Source organism: Micrasema longulum, unplaced genomic scaffold (genome assembly GCF_059751315.1).
Source record: "Micrasema longulum isolate JH-2025_06_02 unplaced genomic scaffold, ASM5975131v1 h1tg000950l, whole genome shotgun sequence".
NCBI lineage: Eukaryota > Metazoa > Arthropoda > Insecta > Trichoptera > Brachycentridae > Micrasema > Micrasema longulum.
This window is the reverse complement of record NW_028278141.1, coordinates 24,939-46,875: the sequence shown is the minus strand read 5'-3', so window position 1 is coordinate 46,875 and position 21,937 is coordinate 24,939. Positions and strand designations below refer to the sequence as shown.

Genomic DNA, 21,937 nt, shown 5'->3' with positions numbered 1-21,937 from the left:
GACACGCGCCGATTATTCCGACTTTTAACATGTCCATCTTCAAGTATTTACTGGATTTGGTCATACCATGTCTTTCTCGGTCTACCTCTAGCTGTGCATCCATCAACATTCGCATTGTAAATATTTTTTGCCGTTCTTTCGCTGTCCATTCGCTCTACACGTCCAAACCAACGCAGAGCTCCTTTCTTGATTTTGTCCATAATGCTTATCTCAGCCCTACATAATGTACGGATCTCGACATTTGTGCATCTATCGTAAATATTTTTAACACCCATTTCCCTGAAAGATCGCATTTCGACAGCATTCAGCCTACTTTCATCCCTGTTTTTACCAAGTCCATACTTCACACTCCACACATACTGTCAGGACCAGGACTCCATTGTGAACTGCTGATTTTGCCTCTTGCGATAAACATTTATTTGCCAAGGTTGATTTAAGTGCACCGTTCACTCTGTTCCCGGCACTCACCCTCCTTTCAATATCTTTCTCAGTCATTCCATCCCTAGTGAACATACTCCAGATACACAAATTCCTCTACTTGTTTTAGTATAACTCCATTCACAGTGATTTCACATTTAGTCATACTTTCACTTCTTTTAAAAACCATCACATTGGATTTATCGACATTCATCAGCACATCGCTTCCCTCGCATATATCTTAGACCTTGTTACCAAGAATTGCAGTTCCTCTTTGTTGTTAGCAGAAGCGCGGCATCAGCATACAAAAGACTATGAGGAATTCCACTGTTTTCTAATTTATTTATTTTCTATTAGCGTACTATTTAACTAAGCAAAAATATATATATATATTTTTTTTTGTGCGTTATTTACAAAGATATGATTTTTTAAAGTTACGTTTATCAAATACCGCGCCAAATGACTGTAATCAGTGTGTCACTTTTCAGTAGTGACGTCATGAAACAGTTGGCGTTCTTACTTTCACTGACCTGACAAGAATCTATGGAATATTGCTTTGATAACTTCATTTAGTTGATCGTAATTTGCTCATTTCTATGTTATGGTTGTTTTTAGAAAAACCTAGAAAGTTGACATAATCTCTGGTTGAAATGTCAAATTATACAAATTATACTATTTTTTTCTATGGTCAAAACGTTCCTTACAAGGTGCGGGGGCTTTAAAGCGGAAACTGGAATTACTGCACGTAGATATAAGGAGTGACGTCATTATTTACGATTTTAAAATGAATACTATTTTTAACATTTTTTTTTTTGCGTGCGTTTTTGAGATATTTCATCCTACTCCAAAATTTTTAAATATTCACGTGTACACAAAAACATTTAAAAAATTTAATTCCGGGTTGGGCTGGAATTCCTCATTGACAGTTAAAACACTCATTTTTGCTCCCATTCTTAAGCCTTTCAGTTCTTTCATGCAGTTATCGATATACACGTTGAACAGCCATGGTGACATCACACGGCCCTGTTTTACTCCTTTATGAATGTTATACATAGAACCTCAAAACATGAAAATTCGATTTTTCCAAACCTTCAAATTGTGGTTTTTCAAAATGTGACTTTTTCCTGAACAGCGATGATATATTGTCTGACTAATGCCAAAATGGTGCACATCAGCATTTAGGACAGTTTTGAGATGTATCTTATAAATATATGAACAAAATATCCCTTGTAAAACAGTAATTTACTTAACTCCTGCGAATATAAAAAACATTTTGCATTCTGAATGTCATCATCGTTGCTTCCCGGTGATGCATAGGGCACTACATCGCTACTCGAATTGCGGCATATCCACGTGGAAGGTAAAGCAATAAATCTTTCTTTAATATTGCAGTTCAAATCACATCCTGGGAATTGAACCTAGGACTTCAAGCATGATGGCGGACTCATCTCCGCTACGAACAAAGCTGCATCAGTGTCCTATGCACCGCCGGGTGTGGAAAGGGCGACGATGACGATGATGATGATCACACAGAAGCATCGGCACTAAAATTATATCGACGTAGAGTTTTTCGTGAGCGACTTGAAAACTACGCGAATCAAAGTTTGAAATGAATTTTCCCAAGCACCCGAGTTGACCCGATGGTATCTGGTGGAGAGCGGAATCACACCCGCAAACTATCAATATCAGAACATAGGATCGTGGTTTATATCGATCGAAGAGCGATCGGCAACGACACTAAAACATAATAACATATTTTTAAATATTGTATCAACAAATGAATAAATTATATGTATAACCAAATCGAATAAGATCACCCGATTAACGTAATGTAATTATTATATAACTATTAGGCAGTATTAGTGGTACGTTTTCCTTTTGCTAGAACGCGATTTGCTACGATTCCTCGTCAGCACTTTGATAGGCACAGAAATCTTCAATTCCTTGGCTTTCTTCGGCGCTTTGGCCTTCGATTTATCAGACTTTCTCTGTCTCTTGGATTTGTTCCTCTTCGTCAGCTCTCGAACCTTCACCGCCTTGGAGAGGTTGACCTTTTTCGGGGACGTAGAGCGTTTCTCTTTCGGGAAGCCCATGAAATCCAAGAGATTCTTTATCTCCTTTTCCAGCGTGCGCTGCTTCTTCAGGTGACTCATGCATGTCGGCGTGAAACTTTCCGTCAGATCGGCTATCAGCTTGACGTCGTCGGCCGGCGAAGTCTTATTGAATTCCAAGTTGATCGACTCCATATTTTTAACGAAGCTACGAGTGACCCTGCCGGTAGAAGCGACGATAAATCTATTTCTCGATTTGGGAGTTTCTGTACATTTAATTTCATTCGTAATATTAATTCTAGGTTTTGATTTTGACTTGGCTTTGCTGATTTTGCTCTTTGCTTTTTTCTTGGCGCTGCGTAAACACCGTTCAGCGACAACGGCATCCTCCATTTGTTTTTTCTTTTCGTCCCGCTTTCGCTTCTTCTTGCGCTCTTTGGACGCTTTCTTTTCTTTGGCTAAGTGCTGGATTTCTAGTGATTCCTTCCGGAGTCGTCCGGACCTATTTGGCGTGTGCTTTTTTGCGTTTGTGGTGCTCCGCGTCGACCGCTGGGAGGGTGGTTCGACCTTGATAATGATGTCTAGTTTGCGCTTCTTTTTGGGGGGTGAGACGTTTTGTTCCTGGGTGGGCTCTACTATTTCAACGATCATGTAATCATCGAGAGGACGCTTTCTTCTAGTGTATGTATTTGTAACATCTCCGACGAAATTCACGTCTTCGATTCCTCGGTTAATCTCCACTACGTCATTTGCTATATCTTTGGAAATGTCTGGAGTGTCACTATTAAAGATGGGTTCTTTCTTGGTGACTCCCAGCGTGTATGACATGACCTCCATGTCCTCGTCGCAGACAGAGTGGTCAGCCGCATGGGGCGGTACGGCCGCCTCGAAGGGGGCCTCGGGAAGCAGCAAAGGAGCGGGCACGACTGCTGCGGAAGCGTCGTTGTGAGATTTCTGTCGCCTCCGTTGCGCCAACTTGGCGTTGACAACCTCCTAAAAAGAAAAGACAAATGGTTAAAATCCATACTAATATTATAAATGCAAAAGTGTTTTTTTTTAACAATGTTTTAAGTAAGTCCAAATGCTTGCAGACTGGCTGGTCATAAGCCCTGTAAATGCCTAGACTCCCATTTTCCCTTCCCAGAAACGTTTCCCCTCTCTGTTGCAACAAATTTAAGTGTTTTTTTTTAAATTTATTGTTTTTAGTTTCTTTCACATCGTAACGGAGCGACCAATGGACGTGATTTTTTTACATAGGGATAACCGGAGAGCTGATAAGTGTTGTAGACTACTTTTAATGCTAAAAAAACAGTAGAACTCTGTTTATCCGAAATCCAGTCATCCGGATTGCCAAATATCCAGATCGTTATCAGGAAAAAATAAAGAGAAGTTTTTAATTTTAGTTCCATTGTGAAATTAACTTTGCTGGACATGTTTTTTTTTTCATTTAATTTATCTTTACCAATTAAAATCAATACTTTTTAATCACTTCTTTTCTAAATTATAAAAATGTACTAAGTGTTATACTTGTTTTACTGTTTATGATATGATACATCGCCTCTGTTACTTCAATACTTTTTATATTTAAACCTTTTATTTATTGTTATTTGCTGCATACCTATGTTATAATTTCTTATGTAATTTTTCTTTATTATTTCCTTATTTTCTGCTGATTTTATTTCATGTATCTATATTTTCTGGTGATTTTATTTCATGTATCTATATTTTCTATGCTGTGTCCAGGTGTTTTGTTTCATTATAATTGTTTTTCAATATTATTTTATACTTTGTCAAGGGCGTAAAGCTAGGGTTTCCTAGGAGAGCGGTGCCCGTATTTTAACGGCCGTAGTGAACGGTGATGCAGTGGACAGCCGTCGTAACGTCGACTAGAGAGTGGTTTCCTAGGGAAACGGTGTTAAATGGTGCTGATAACACCGTTTTCCTAGGAAACCACACTCTAGTCACCGTTACGACGGCTGTCCACTGCATCACCGTTCACTACGGCCGTTAAAATACGGGCACCGCTGTCCTAGGAAACCCTAGCTTAAACCGTTGAAATAAGTAAATACGTAGTATTTTATCTTTATTTATATATGCGGTGGAACTTGGTTATTACGAGGAAGACGGGACCGACTGAATTTGCTCATTGTAAGCATTACTCGTTATACCAGAGAAAGGTTTTATAAATCCAATTGCCTTTGCAAATTGCCACTATTGAAAATTATAATAAATGCTTACAAACATACCACTTTCTAAATTTCAAGTTCAGATAAACATTCGTATTTGTTCACAATGTCGACAATGTAATATGGATAGAGAAAACTTTTTACACACTTCAGCATATTTCGCGCCACATTCTATTTTACAAATAATTGCCACTTTTTCGCAAATTGAAACACTTAACATATTACAACAGAGATGAAGAACATTTAAGAAAAGGTAATATAGAAGTCTAGGCATCTACAGGGCTTATGACCTGTCGATGGCTGGTTTAAGTGGCCACTTTACACACTGTGTAACATTCACCATTCTGCCTATATTTGAACATCTATATTCCTTCAATTCTTTCATCTGTTGATGTTTGTGAAGCTAAAGAGCTGAAACCTTTATTTGTGCAGGTGAGATTCATTTAATTGAATTGTTACACCTACATACTAGGCAACGCCTGAAAATGTTATTTTTTCAATTTCTATACTTCTTCATGGACCAGGTAATTTATCAACAATATTATGATAATTACCTGGTCCATGAAGAAGTATAGAAATTGAAAAAATAACATTCTTAATTTTTAATAACAAATTTTCTTCATTTTTAATATTATTTCCATTTGTAAATACTCACTACAAACTACAAACTTTAAAATATCTTTTTTCACTTAAATTTTAATTTTTAAACAACTTTCATTTATGTTTTTCTTTTTCCTTCTCTTTTTTATACTTTCATAATTAACCTTACATATAATTGCTTTATAATATGTAAACTTCACTGGTCCACTAGAATTAAGTCTAATTGTGTAAAATATTAAACTTTGTAACTGTACTGTATGTTTCCTAAATAAAAGAAAATAAAATAAATAAATAAAAAATAGAAAAGATCGAAATATTTCAAATTAATTTGAAAAAATATGTTATTGAGAAACTTTGATAAAAATATTGTAATGTTATCAAAAGTTTATATTGGTTCATAAGATGTTATGAACTAACTTAATAATACATAAATAAATAAACACCACGAGGCCAACAACACTTTTCTGTTATATAATATTCCCGGGATGTAAAACTGACCCCTTTACATTCGTGTGACAAAAATTTGTGTTAAATTACCTGCAGTATGATGGGAGCCTTAGGCCCGTTCCTTCCGCTGCTTCGTCTTCCTGAACTAGAAGTTCCAGCCAAAGGAGACTCCATTTTGGGTGCGCATCCCAAATTAATCTACAAAGACAAACATATCATTACCACGACATCGAGTGTTACGGACGTCAATACGGAAAGCGGCCCTTGCAGGGATCGCCACCGCGCTAGATTACGTATTTAGAATTAGGGATCTCGGTATTTGTTAGAAAATGAGCTACCCCTCCAATAAAGACTAGTGTTTGTCGCTTTCGGGGGTGGCCTTTTCCATACTGGGGCATTTAGAATAGGTATTAAGTTTGTTTTTAGGGGTTCAAACTGTCAGTAGGGTCGCAGTGAATCACATTTTTTCGCGGCGGGCGGCCTTCTCTGTCGCTCTCTCTCTCTCTGTGCGGCATGCAGCGACTAGGCCCGCTCGGCGGATGAATAGTGGGGCACGCAGCGCAAACGGTATATAACATGCACCTTTGAAAATAAACGATCACTTCTTCTCTGACGTTTGGCTTTTACTCATCTCTACTCGCTACTCCCCGACCCGGCTTTCTACTTGACTCTACTTTACTTCGCTTCGCACCTTCGCTTCACCCTGGACTTGGATTTTGGACTTCTCTCTCTACGGATTGCTGACCACGGCGAACCGGCAACTTTAACCTGAAGCGAGAGGCCCTTCTGAGGGCATCTCCGGCCTTGACGAGTCAACAAGATCGCCTAGCCTCCCCTGCCTTACAACGGGTGGATCGGGACGTGTGCTTTAGTGACTGCATCGGAACCACAACACGACGCCGGTAGCGCGTTAGCTACACCTCACTAAAGTGTCTCACTAAACTTTAAAAAGTTTTCCTCAGTTTTACACATTTTTTGTTGCTCCCTTGAAAAACGTAAAACAGGGGGTTTTACTGTATATTATTTTCAGACATCAAATGCAAAACGCTATCAAAAAATTCTGGTTCTAATTCACACACAGAAGTGTAACTAAATAAGTATAATATTGCCCCTACCCAGGGGTGAGCCAATATCTCTTCCTTGGTGATCCTTCTCTTCGGGTCAACGCAGAGCAATCTGCGCACGAGCTGCTTGGCAGGAGATGAAATGCGATACCAGCTGGGACCTGAAAACAAGACCGTACAATATTAGGACCATATCATTTTGATTATTATTATAATTATTAATAATAATACACCAGCAGCTATTAAGCTGATGCGTGTATATCAAGTGTACAAGTACATGGTTATTAAACATTATACATTGCTGTGTGCATCTAGTTAACATTCACTGAACTAGCACCGATCACTCTCTCCGGAAGGCCATTCCATTTCTCCACAACTGGTTTGTCGGGAAGTTCTTCCCGGGGTTGGATGAGAAGGAGGCAGTGTTTAGTTTCAATGAATGACCTCTGAGATGGCGGTTTCGGTTCATAGTGAACATTGATTTCAACTTGGGTACATTATATTGCTCAGTTAAGATCGAGTCACCACGCTGCCTCCGCTCTTCCAGTGAACTTAACCCGAGCTCCCTTAAGCGGTCCTCGTAGGATTTATTTCTTAGAGAAACTACCATTTTAGTTGCTCTTCTCTGGACTTTCTCCAACAACTCTGTCTTTTTTAAAATAGGGACTCCAGATTTGGTAGGCATACTCCAGGAGTGGACAAACATTTGTTTAATAAATTTTGAGGAACAGATCTTGGGTGATGTGAGCTAATGTTTTCCTTATTAATACATTTATATTTTTTTTAAAAAGACACGGAACTTTTTCATGAACTGTACTTATGTCTTTTGAAATTAAATATTGTTGCAATTTATTTATTTATTTGACAAGAGGGAAATATCAGTTTGTTTTTTTACATTTTTAAAGTAATTAAGGTCTATGAAACACTGTCCAGTAAAAAAAAAATTTTTTGATAATTATTTAGTAGCGTAAAAAATATTTTTAAATTTGTAATTTTGAATTCCCGCAAAAACTGTGATTCTATTGGATTTCCATTTCCAAAAAATACATTTATATTATCCACAGAAGCTGTATTCAGCAAGCGAACTGCCAATTGCATTACGTAATGGGTTAAACAACCCGTAAAGTAAAACAGACTACAATTGTCAAATAAATAAAGTCATTTTACCATAATTCTGTACCTAATGAGTTTTACCTATCAACCAATGATATATTCTATATTAATGTTTTACTGGGTGGCGAAATAATATGAAAAATTCAAATTTGATAGTAAAATACCTTTTAACTTTCCCTTCCCGGGGACGTGTAGCTAGTACACATTGCATGTAATAACTAGGGGCATTGGAAGCAAAGATAGCAACCTCCAAAAATATATATTTTTTGGTTATGATGTCATTCTGTAGTTTATCATCTTTATTTATATATAAATAGTGTTGAGCAAACATAGCAATATCCATCAGCCATTTTATTTGACCAATGACAGGCTTGATATTGAAATTTTCAAAATGGCCGTGCCATACAAATATTAAGAAAGTTTTTTGAATTTGTGTTTCTATTGAAGCTAATTTATTAGAATCTTAAAGTTTCATAATATTTCTAACATGAAGACTCTCTTTGGCATTAGTGTAGCAGTGTTTGTTATTTTTCTCGAAAACACCAAAACTTGCTATATTGGGAGTTTGCTACCTTCGCTTCCAATGCCCTAAACTTTAATATCTCCATAAGTATAATAAATTATGGATCAAGATTTTAGTTAGGTTGTTAAGTTGTTCTTCCACCTGTGACACCACACTGAACTTCCTCATTGATTTGGTATAAAAGTTTTGTGTTTTTCTGACATGTAGAAAGACACATCTTCAAATAATGCCAGAAATCGCTCGGTGCGGAGATGTCACCCGCGCTTCAAATGTCTGGCATTCTTTTTGTCTTTTTTTGTAAAATTGCATAGGAAAGTTATCTTTTAACGTGTTATTTGGAGATTCTTTCAAACGAACTGGACAATGGATATTTATAATGGGACGCTTACCATCAAAGCTGATTTGGCCTTCTCTAATTCTGTCTATCAGTTCTGTGATCGGCTCGTCTATGCTGGAGGGCTCGAACGGGACCGTGCCAGATAGCATCGAGTACTGAAAGTGAAAAAACAATCATAATATAATCATATAATCATTTGCTTATGTGTGCCCTACTTCAAAGTTTAAAGTTACTGTAATATTAGTATCATTTAGCCTCTTTGAAAATAAACAGAAACAATTAATACTAAACTAGGTACTACCAGAATACACACTACATAAACACCACATCTTATACACATCACTCCATACACCTCACTCCACGCACTACATTTCATACTCACAACAATAAAAACACAATCACTAGTAAATTCACACAAAGCACAAATTCTTCTTACATCTTGTTGTACTGTTAGATAGTTGTTTCATATATTGTGTTGTGTACGTAATTGGTGCTGTGTTAGGTTTATTTTTTTGTTAGTAATATTGTCTAGATTTATATTAACATAGCACTGTGTGCGCAACATTAAATTTAAACAAATAAACAAATAAACTAGATCCTCAACACATTAACAACTTAAACAAATACAAACTAAAACCACTTTCGGACAAAGGGATTTTGAGTATTATTCAATTAAAATCTATAACATACTTCCACTATCTATTAAAACAATTAGTATATTGTTAAGTGTCCTCGGCACGGGAAATCCCAGTGAGGTCACATTATTTTTGTTATTAACTATAGTTTGTAAGCAAAAAATATGAATAAATAAAAATAAATAAATAAAATACTGCTGAAGCTGCCTTCCACCTACAACTTCGATGATCTATTAGAGTTGACAAATTAAAAATAAAATCAATTAAAATTAAAATATTGATTGATTTGGTGTTTATTTTGTAGAACTCCATATTTAAACTTACAAAATAAGAGATCAAACACTGATTTGAGTCTACTGAACACTTTGTTTTATTTTTACAAATATAAAAACTAAAATTTCGTGACAATTGTTTCGCCTTGTTAAGCCATTTTCAAACGAATGTCAAGATTAGATGGATTACCACATTTGAAAGAATGAAAATGAAAATGATTAAGACCACAGTCTTAATCATTTTCTATTAAAAAAAAAAAACAGAAGTCAAAAATGTTTGGAAGCCGTTTTGCCAAAAACAGTTTAAATGTTGCCAAATTCCTCTGGCTCTCGGCGCCTCATATGAATGTAGTTATGCAGCCAGTCTACAATTTTGAAAAAATGAGATAATGATGTTATCGGGTGCAAGAAGGTCAATTCTATGTTCTGCTAAAAACGGCCAGACCGCTTTCATACAAAAAACTGTATTAATCACCTTCTGAAAATGGTGTCGATCACAAAAAAGCATTTCTCAATCTGCAGAAAACACCCAGATCTCTAGAAAAATCTTATAAAACTGGTCAAATACATAATTAGATTCTTGTTTATAATATATAAAAAAAACTAATGTATTCATTTTTCCATTGAAGTTATTTATTGACAATTCTTGATGGAATTCCATTATAATGATGTAATAACTTATATTTACATATAAGTTAGTAATTTAAAAAATACTTGGTACGCTTCCACTTATTTATTTCGAGCAATTAGCGCTTTCACCCTCTAATGGGCATCTTCAGACTGGTGAATATTATACAGTGTAAGGATAATTTATATAAAACTAAATATTATCTTAAGTGTAGGTACATTTAAAAATAAGTTGAAAAATAACAATACTAAATATTTGTGTATTGTATATTTTTGGGTGGTTAAATGTGTGATTATTTATTTTTATTTTATTTTATTCAGAAAACATACAGTCATACATAATAAGTATTAAAAACAACCACTTTTAACATAAAAAGACCAATTAAGTTTTCATTAATTATGCAAAAGATATAAACATTAAATGTGACAAAAAAATTAAAAATAAATAAGAATTTCAAGTGAGAAAAGAATAATTGTTGACATTTGCGTTTTCCATGGAGGTAATAACTAACTAACTAACTAACCATCACGCCATTTCCCCAGAGGGATAGGCAGAGAGGATAGAACGCCACACCACTCTGTCCTGGCACACTTCCTTTGCTTCCTTCACATTCATACATCTTCTCATGCACGCACGTCGATTATTCCGACTTTTCACATGACCACTTTCAAGAATTTGTTGTACTTGATCATGCCATGTCTTTCTCGGCCTTCCTCGACTTCTACAACCAGACACATTCGCATCATAAATCTTTTTAGCCGTTCTTTCATCATTCGTTCGCTCCACATGACCGAACCATCGCAAAAGACCTTTCTTAATTTTGTCGATAATGCTTAACTCAGCCTTGCATTCTGCTCTAATTTCGACATTAGGGCACCTATCATACATTGTTTTTCCGCACATTCGCCTGAGGGATCGCATTTCAACAGCATTCAGTCTACTTTCGTCCCTTTTTTTCCAACTCCATGCTTCGCTTCCATACATTAGGGTTGGTACCAGAACTCCATTATGAACTAGGTATGAAGGTAATAAATTAAAATAAATGAAAATACCAAATGTACACTCCGAGCCATCCACGCACACACATGTGTTCCGGACGCGTAAAAATCGAATAAATTAAAATAATACAATAATTAGAAAGGATCCCCGGTAAATGTATAGAACTGATGGCTGGGCTCTCAATAAAGATAAAATGGTCACTTTCGAGCCTGGCCTCAGTATTACCGGGGAAAAATAGCTAGGTTAAAATGAATAAAATGTATAAAAATATATTATGTAAATGTCATGTTGCGCGCGTCGCGGCTGCCGACGAAATGGCCCGTACGGGCATTGAGCGCCCGTATTTACGCCACCTGCGGCCGGCGGCATGTAGCGAGTGGCGGGGAAAGATTACCCCCACCACTCCGGGGCAGCCGGCGCGGGTGGGATGGCCGACTCACGGAGCCCGACGCGCACCGCTTTATAAGGCGGTCAAATGGAAATATTAAATCAGTTGAGTTCCTAACTCTGAACAGTTCACACGTGTTTTATTCCGTTCTCCGTCCTGTTCGCCTTCCTGCACTTCGCTCTTCGCTCCGCTCTGCCTGCTGACTGCCTTCGCCTCTCTGCACCACTTGGACCGGGTGGAAAGTCCTTTTCAGGGCTATTGAGGTTGACTTGCGGTCGGCGCAGCTGTGCTCCTACCTTCCGACTTTGTCTTTGGCTCTGTCTGGGAGGGCGGCTTCCCACTTACGCCGGGAAGCTTGACTGCGGCAGACGCGGGTGACGAACCGGCGAAACTTTCATCGTGGTAACGCGTACGTTACACACATGTACCAAGTATTTTTTAAATTATAACTTATATGTAAATATAAGTTATTACATCATTATGTATTCATTGTTTATCATTTGTTAAAGTCGAAAACATTCCAACTGTTGTTTAGATTTGATAATTCACTCATTTCACAAAAGTGCTATTATCTCAGTTTCATTTTTATATGGCCGGCTGCTTTCTGCATGGCTACATTCATACGAGGAAGTGAAATAGGCTTACCAGAAATGCAAGATTGGGGCATATCGGCTGATGGCTGCCTGTCCCGAATTAAATAATAATAATGAAAATAGTATACACTTACAAGGACAACTCCTAAGCTCCACAAATCACAGCTTTCCCCGTATCCGTTTTTCCCTCCCCTCACTTTGTCCAATACTTCGGGGGCAGCGTACGGAAGACTAAAACAAACAATGCAATTAAATCAAAATTTACGCATACACAATCGCACTGATCCACTGTGTTTGCTGCAGAAGAAGCTAGGAAGAAAAAAGTCATTTGAATGTTCCCGGAAGCTGGTGACGTCATGTTGTAATAAACCCCTCATTAGTAAAAAAATCCAACTGTTATAAATTTATCAACAATATTTTGAGTTTGTACAAATTTTTGTAGACAAGGACTGGATTCAACTCCCTGGGGAGCTGTTAACATTAACATATTAGTAAAGTGGCCACTTTTTTTTTTTTCTTTTTTTTTCATTTTTTTTTTTTTTTTTTTTTTTTTGCACCACAACAGGCCAGGAGGCCTAATTACAGTGGTGAATTACATCACAGAGTACCCAGGCTTGAGAAAAATCACATTTTTAATTTTTGTGTTCTCACCGGGAATCGAACCCGGAACCTTCCGTGCGTGAGTCAAGCGTCTTGACCACTACACCACGGAGGCCGCCAAAATTGGCCACTTAAACCAGCCAATGGCAGGTCATAAGCCCTGAAGATGCCTAGACTTCTGTATTACCTTCTCTTGAATGTTCTTCATCTCTGTTGTAATATGTTAATAATATAAATTTGTTACAACAGAAAAGGAATTTTTGAAAAGCGAATACGGATAATGCATATGTTGTAATATTCCATCGTCACGAGTAATCGAGGTTTAAACTATAGGCTTCAGGTAAATGTGTATTCAAGCATAAATCAGTTGCAATTCTGTGACGCCAAGGATAACATCTTGCAGTTTCCGTCATAATTTTGAAAACATTTTTAGTGATGGATTCTATCTACGAAGGTAAGAACTTTATTTATATCATCATCATAATCATCATTCTCCGTTCCGCACCTAATATTGCATAGGGTGCTACATTGGTACACCAACCGCAGCGTATCTTTATCATCTTTTGTTACATGAAGGTAAGATGATCAGTCTTACGCCTTAACAATTACTTCAAACAATTTACATAAAATAATTACTTTAAACAATTTACCTAAAACAAGGGGTGTGCATTCTGCGATCCTCCGCAGAACCGCTTCCAATATTATCGTACGGTATCAGCCTGGCGAAACCAAAGTCTACTATCTTCACTGCAGCGTCAGGATCCTTGTTGACGAATATTAGATTCTAGAACAAAAATAAAATCATATTATTAATTGAATCATTATAAATTATTATGAAAATAAAATTTTGTTATTAGTTCTATAATTTTTTTATTATTTTACAAGAACACTACTACAGTTTCGGGAGAGCACTCCTACCATCGACGGGTGATATAAAACTGATATAGTAAATACAGAATATTGTTCACGGTGCCATTATGGCGGCCTCCGTGGTCAAGACGCTTGACTCACGCACGGAAGGTGAGAACACAAAAATTGAAATGTGATTTTTCTCAATCCTGGGTGCTCTTTGATGTAATTCACCACTGTAATAGGCCTCTTGGCCTGTTGTGGTGCAAAAAAAAAATGTAAAAAAAAAAAAAAAAAATTATAGAATCTATACAAAAAACAAACGAATTAATCAAATAAATTCGTGGCTTAATGACTTTTCATGCTTTTACTCACAAACGGACGTTCGTCTCATCAGACGGGACAGTACGCAGAAATATGACGTTGTTTATGATTTATTGATCTACTATTTATCAAATCTTTTAAGTAAAACTTTTGTTTTTGTGCCCCAATGTCCAGAATGAGTAGATTAGTCAATTCATCACGCAACAAATTCTTTGTGATAGATTCTCCCGCTTAATAAAATGTGGGATGAAGATGGATTGCCATGGGTTAGCTCCGAGTCTTATATTTATTTATTTATTCATACACACATATTACAAAGAAATTATAATAATATATCCCTAATAAAATAATATAGTAAATATAGATAATACAGTAAATAAATCTTTTAAACTATTTTGTGTTTTAAATGTTTTGAACTTTTATTTTATTGTAATATTCAAACCCTATAAATTATATACATGGGCAATGTCCGTTAATAAATAAATAAAAATAACTAATCGAACCCGGAGCCTCAAGCATGGTGGGCGAATGAACGAGGCGGACGTATCTCCACTGGATTTTTTTTTAGGATCTGTGAGCAGCCATTTAGTAGAAAACGCTTATCACCGATGAACTCACCTCTGGTTTAAGGTCCCTATGAACCACCCGGTGGGAGTGCAGGTAGGCGACGGCCGAGAGCATCTGCCTCACCACACTGGCCGCGCGAGGTTCGCTCAGGGGAACCCTGTTCAGCAGCTCACCGCCATTGAGAAGTTCCATCACGATGTATGTGTGGAGCTGGGGACAAAGTCAGAAAAGATTTACTCTCACGGTCACTCAACCTGGGCAGATCGCTTTTTGTGGACATCTGATGAACGTGGAATCAAAATAAAGACATTGTTTTATAAACCTCAAAAGTCACAAACCAACAATTTTTCAGGAGAGTGTTTGTCACAGTTTTACAATTGTTTTCATGTCTTTTAACCTTTCCCTTACTGTCCTAAATACACCCGCGCGTTACGGTGCTGCGTAGTCACTACACATTAATAAAATAAGATATTTAAAAAGGGAAAAATGGAATATTTATAGAGAATAGCTTTAATTAACCATAATTTAATTCAAAAATGATAATATTTCAAATCTAACTGCTGAAAAAATGAAAAGACCGTTGGGTATCGCTAATGACTCAGGCAAAACGTGCACCCGCGCCAACTTCCCGAGAGCTACTAAGTAGCTAGTACTGGACTATGTGACTGATTGTGAGTATACTTTTGATGAAATTTGTAATTTATCCCTGATTTCCGATAAAATTATTTTTTTGTGCCTAATAAGTTCTTATTATTTAATAACAAATTATTTCAGTGGATACGTAAATGTGTAATGGAGGAATATTAAAATCTAAACCCAACATTAATTATATTTATAAAGATATTATAGTTATTAGGCGCAATGTGTACTGGCTACACATCTCTGCGCACCGGGGAGGAAGGGTTAATGAAATAAAATCGTAGGTATACTTTAAGTGTACTGCCTATACAGAAATTTATCTTTCGCGACGTCTTCGAGACTGGTATGTTTCAACAATATTTTGAGTTTGTCCAAATTTTTGTAGACAAGAACTGGATTCAACTCCCTGGGGAGCTGTTTATATTAACATTACAACAGAGATGAAGAACATTTAAGAGAAGGTAATATAGAAGTCCAGGCATCTACAGGGGTTATGACCTGTCAATGGCTGGTTTAAGTGGCCACTTAAAGGTGGCCTAGTATGTAGGTGAAATAATTCAATTATATGAATGTCACCCGCATAAATAAAGGTTTCAGCTCTTTAACTTCACAAACATCAACAGATGAAAGAATTGAAGGAATATAGATGTTCAAATATAGGCAGAATGGTGAATGTTACACAGTGTGTAAAGTGGCCACTTTAACCAGCCATTGACAGGTCATAAGCCCTGTAGATGCCTAGACTTCTATATTACCTTCTCTTAAATGTTTCTTGGACCAGGTGGATTTACCAACAATGTTTTGAGTTTGTCCAAATTTTTGTAGACTAAATGTTCTTCATCTCTGTTGTAATATGTTAAACTAAAATACTGTTGACAACTGCAAAAGTTTCGAACCATAAATGGCATTCCCTAAAAAACGTATAAAAATATCCAATATCAAATATAGCTTTAAAATCAATGATAGAATGGTTAATAATATAATATAACTTACTGGATCTTCATATATTTCATGCAGTGTTACAATATTGGGGTGCCCTTGACAGAAATTAAGCAGACGAAGCTCCTCTTCGCATTTGACCTTCTTGGAGATGATCTAAAAGAGGAAAATATCAATTTTAGTAAAAGTCCGACACTAAAATGAAATCCAAGCAAAATGGAATCGGAATCGCCTAAGAGAATTAAAAGTCTTAAAGCTGTAGTCGGGTAAAATGCACAAAAAAATAAGGAAATCATATGATTTTACCATTTTAAAACTAATGCTTTTTAAATAGTAAAATGAAAGGGCGCATATACACCAACAGGTTTTAATTTTCATTAATTTATTGTCATACGAAATTTGGGTGCGAATTATGTCGGTATGCATGGGTCAAGTACTGTCACAACTGCTACATCAGGGGTGCTCAAACGGTCGATCGCGAGTGCTTTTTGAGTCGATCTAGAGAAAAAATATCCGTACATATTGTGCAGAAAATTTGCGGTAGATGACAAAACATATAAATAATTACCTTGACCGCATACGCTTTCTTGGTTTCCTTGTGTATGCACTTTCTACAAACTGAGAACGATCCGTCTCCCAGAATGCTCTCCCGAAGGTTCACATCATAATTCTTAAAGAATTTAGATTCCTGTAAACAAAATACAAGATATATAATGATGCGCCTACAGTCTGTATTAAACGCAGAAGCGATGCTAATTTTTTTAAATCTGTAAGTTCAGTCATATCACTTCACTACTTCGAGAATATCAATGTGGTCAATACTGCTATACGAGGTTGAAACATGGACTCTCAAGGTGAACTCCATGAACCGATTAGAGGCTTTTGAAATGTGGCTTCACCGGAGAATGCTGAGAATTCCGTGGACAGACTTAGTGACCAACGCGGAGGTGCTGAGACGAGCCAGTGCCGAAAAAGAACTACTGTCCTCAATAAAACAGAGAAGACTCGCATATCTGGGCCATATCATGCGCGGAAGCAAATATGCGCTTCTACAGCTGATCATGATGGGGAAGATCGAGGTAAAGCGTGGAGTCGGAAGGCGACAGATGTCCTGGCTGAGAAATATCCGCGACTGGACAGGAGTGCGCATGGTTGAGGCGCTGTTCCAGTTGGCACAGAAAGAAGAAGATGTTTTCCACATTCCATTCAAGGTGGGGAACAAACTCTGTCGGCTTATAACTCTATATGTTATAAGTATAAACTCTGTCGGCCGCTCTGGAATATCTAAGGGAACTTTGCATTCCAGATGAACGTACAAGACGCGATTCCGCCACATATAAAGAATTGCGAGACTGTATAATCTGGTATTCTATTCGGCAAAGCGCTGGTATTCTACTGCGAGCTGCGATAGGTATCAGTAGCCCGTAGGCATGAATATTTGTTCCAAATACTGTCGGCTGACAAGTGGCAACTAGCGGGTCGCAGCTGACCGACATCTAAAAAGAGAGGAAAAGTTATTATACCTCTACGCAACCAGCGAGTAAAATTCAGTAAAACCGCATTTGCAGTCGCAGGCTCTATTTATTTATTTATTAGTATTTTTCTCTTACAAACTATAATTTATAATAAAAATAATGTGATCCCTCGCTGGGGTTACCCGCGCCTAGGACACTTAACAATATAATTTTTTTAAATGTTTTTACATTTGAGAATAAACAAAGCAGACTAACTTAATAAACAGAGATAACTAACAAAATATTCAGACAGTTTTAAACACTACGTACTACTATGGCATGGAAAGCTCTCCCAGCAGAAATGCCAAACTGTGAAAGTGAAGTATGTTTTGGAAAAAAACTTAAAACCCACTTGTTCTCTAAATCATTTGAATAAATCCGTAGCATGTGATAACAAACTATGAAAATGGCGCTATATAAGTTATCCGTAATAATAATAATACCTTAGAGTAATAATACGCCACCGGCTAATAGTCATCCATACGGACAAAAACCATTCTATAAATATCAGCTACGAAGTTAACTACAGTATACGGAAATGCAACTCAGGTTGCAAATTGCAAGCTTAAACCGAAACCGTCCGTTACACGATTGCTGTTAAACTAAAAACCAAACTAAAACTTTGGAACGCTTTTGTTCTACGCAATAAAGCTTAAGGGCTTATCTTTAAGACGGAGAAAATTATTTCTCTAAGACTATTACGCATTGTTTAATTAATGTTTAAAATTAACTTTATTTCAATATTTGTATCGCGTTACTAAACAGTTTAAAAAATAGCAAAAAGAGGTCCCGGTGTATTTAAATCATGTAGGAAAACCATAAATTAAAATCTATAACCTGCTTCCACTATCTATTAAGACAATTAGTAACGAGAAAATATTCAAAAAGGCTATGAAAAAATAGGTAGAAGTAAAATGGATTGTCTCATTCGCCCAAACCAATATTGAATGAACTGCTCCAAAAATGTATGGTTAATGTTATGTTTTTGTTCTTTCATTGTGTAATATAAATAATATTGATGTACATAAATTAATTATAAACATAAATACGTAATGTTTAAAACTGTCTGAACATTTTGTTAAATATCTCTGTTTATTAAGTCTTCTTTGTTTGTTCTCAAATGTAAAAATATTTTTAAAAAAGTGTTTTGTTAAGTGTCCTTGGCACGGGTAACCGAGGTAATGATATCACAGATATTTAAAAAAAAAAAAAAAAAAAAACATCGTTCCCCTTCCACTTCGAATGGTGCATAGGGCACTGCATTGGTACAAAAATCGCAGCGTATCTTGATCATTTTTGTTACGTGAAGGTAAGATGACCATTACACCATGAGGCCGACAAATAAATAATTACGACCGCTTAAAGTTTGAGTGACATGATTGATTATCGAAGAATTTTTATGAATTTTAACTTTAAAAAAATATTGTTTTCAAACTGACCTTAAGCTTACACCGAATCAGATTTGTGTTTGATGGTTTCTTGTCCGCTGTGTCTCCGGATTCCTTGTCGTCCATACTGAAGATTTCATCGGATATTAAATTCTCCGAGAACAGGATACTGGGTGCGATGTACGAATATCCTGAAAACAAAAAAATCATCAATTCATCGAGCTGAACTCGAATAGAACCAGGACCCCGATTACAACGGGGAGTTAACAGAATAATGAAATAATGAAACTCTTGTATATATCCTTGGTTAGAAGCCAATTAGAGTACAGCTCTACTATATGGTCCCCTTTTTACAAAATTCTCCCAAATAATATTAAAAGAGTCCAAGGAAAATTTTTAAAATTCATTTATTTCAAACTGCATATTCCTATAGAACAAATCAACTACATGTTTTTGTTAAACTTTTTGAATTTACCTACTCTGGAGGATTGCAGGAAAATAACTGACCTAATATTTTTATATAAAATCATTGATTCTAAATTCGATTGTTGCGAACTCCTGGATTTAATAAACATTAATATACCAACACGTAGAACTAGACAAAATAGTCCATATTATTGTCACCCTTCTCAAACCAGCTATCTTTGTAACTCACCAATAGCGCGTATACACAGACTAGGAAACAAATGTACCTCTCATATCGACATTTTTATTTATAAATATTTTATGATGTTCTATAGTAACGATCAACTAATTATTTGCAAAAGCTACTTATGCTAATGATCTGGTGTTTATTCATTTTATATTTTTTTATATCTTTTGAATGCTGACATACACACGTGTATATATATTTATTTATGTTTTAATATTGTTTTTAAATTTTTGTTTATCTAACTAACTCATTATTTTGTATATTTTATACTGTAAAATGCACTTGTGCCGTATAGTAAATAAATAATCTTGAATGGTCAATAAAATATAATAGAATTTTCTGAACTGGTCGATTATTTATTTTAAGCTGGCGCCTTCGCAAAACTTACACAAACGCATTATGTAGTAGCTGTGAATAAGCGTATGATATGACATTGCAGGGCATACGCATTATGAAAATAATCTCTGTCTCTCTTGCGCTCAGATGCGCTTATGAGCGTGGAATAGACAACTATTGCTTTGTTAGTCGCTAATGATAAAGGCTTTTTTTTTAACAAACTAAATCGAGCCACAGACAAAGTAAACTAATGAATACAGCTGAAAACTTTAGCATACTTCAGGGGCATGTATACCAACATAATGAAAAAAATAATTGACAATCGGACTTTCTAAACTCGCGAAATTAAAAAATACCCGTTATTTTCTGAAAACACCTTGTACATGTTTTCTATGTCATCGTGAGAAAGAACGACAGTATCCGGCATAAGCCTACAATTTGCCAAAACCACAGCAAAAGTCAAATCCAATGAATGTCACGGTACTGTTTTTTAGTAAGAGTTTTCAAGTATGTGGAGGAAGTGCTTTCGCTGACGGATATAGATTTTACCTTTGAACAGTCTTTCGTGGTTGACGGGAGCCTCCGCTGGAGAGTCCTCGGGAGGGAGGCAGGTGAACTCTTCGCTGAAGTTGCTCGTGTCTAGTTCGTTGGATATCCGCGGCTTGAATGGTGCGGGGATCTCCTTGCGAGCCAGTGCCTCCCAGTCCAAATCCTGCAATTTCCATCATTGTTATTGGAGAATACTATAATTCCCGTTTGACTCCTTTAGGAATATCAAACCACTATGTGTATGATCTATTTAACCTAACACATGATGTGCTGTCCTTAAACAGAAAAGCAATAGCCCGTATCAGATTGCCGTTCACTCCATACTCTGATACCGCCTCCCATAATGTATCTCTGTCTACTCTATCAAACGCTTTTTGAAGATTGATAAACATTCAGAAAAGCTTTTGGGTTTTAGAAAAAAAAGAAAAAGTCGACAGTTATCTTACAGCAATACCATTCATATTTTTTATGGAATGCGTGAAGATGGGTCTAAGTCGAGTGTCATAATGAAATGGAAATGGTTACCTCAAAGAATGGATGCCTCTTCAGTTCCTCTGCATCGTCAGCACCACCTCCTAATCTCTTCCTGGGATCTTTTACCAATAGCCTGAAATTAAAATATTACATAAATAAAAACACATATTAGTAGCTAGGCTCTTTATAGACCTGGGCTTGGAAGGCGAGAACTATTTACGGGGATCCGTCACAATAGATCTCCACAGGTCGCAGTGACATCAGGAGCTTGCATAGCACTGACCCCCACCTCTAAGAATAAGAATAATGCTGACTACAATAATTGTTTAAAAAGTCATAATTTTTTTTTTTTTTGTATTTGTCTAGTCGAGTTTTCGGGCTCGTTGACCACCAATCCCGAAGGCCATTCCGCCTTACCTGTTGATGAAGTCGGCCACCCTCGGCTCCAGGCTCTCGGAACTTGGCAGCACTCCTCTGAGGATGCGCCTGCTGATGTCCTGCTGCGTATTGTGCACCCCGTCCACCGTGAAGGGGGAACCGCCCGTCAGCAGCTCATAGGTCAGAACGCCCACCGACCACCAGTCCACCGCCTGGGAAGAAAGATAGGCGACCGTTAGACGTGAAGGATTACAAGGATCATTCGATTCAAATTCATTTTTATTTGACCTTATACTTGGAGGAACTTGTAGATACATAAATGAATATTTATACTTTACTAGCGGACCCGACAGACGTTGTCCTGCCCAAACGGTGGCTTGCCTGCTATTAGCTTGAAAAAAGACTTTTAATTGATATGTAGGTACCTATAGTCCTTAAAATATAGCTTGATTAAATGACAGCTGTTAAACTAATG

At 36.7% G+C, this 21,937-nt stretch overlaps 1 protein-coding gene across 1 annotated transcript; it reads right to left on the bottom strand.

Annotated features, from left to right (window-relative positions):
• Positions 1-1,355: 1,355 nt before the first annotated feature.
• On the bottom strand, positions 1,356-21,674 carry LOC148277953 (ribosomal protein S6 kinase alpha-5-like; the record flags this gene model as incomplete). Its single annotated transcript, XM_088232128.1, has 13 exons — positions 1,356-3,461; positions 5,792-5,899; positions 6,817-6,926; positions 8,791-8,893; positions 12,388-12,484; positions 13,504-13,637; positions 14,645-14,803; positions 16,226-16,327; positions 16,740-16,859; positions 19,125-19,264; positions 20,611-20,773; positions 21,136-21,217; positions 21,502-21,674. Coding segments are annotated over 13 exons (2,676 nt in total), but the record flags the coding sequence as incomplete, so codon positions are not given.
• Between the last annotated feature and the right edge of the window lie 263 nt (positions 21,675-21,937).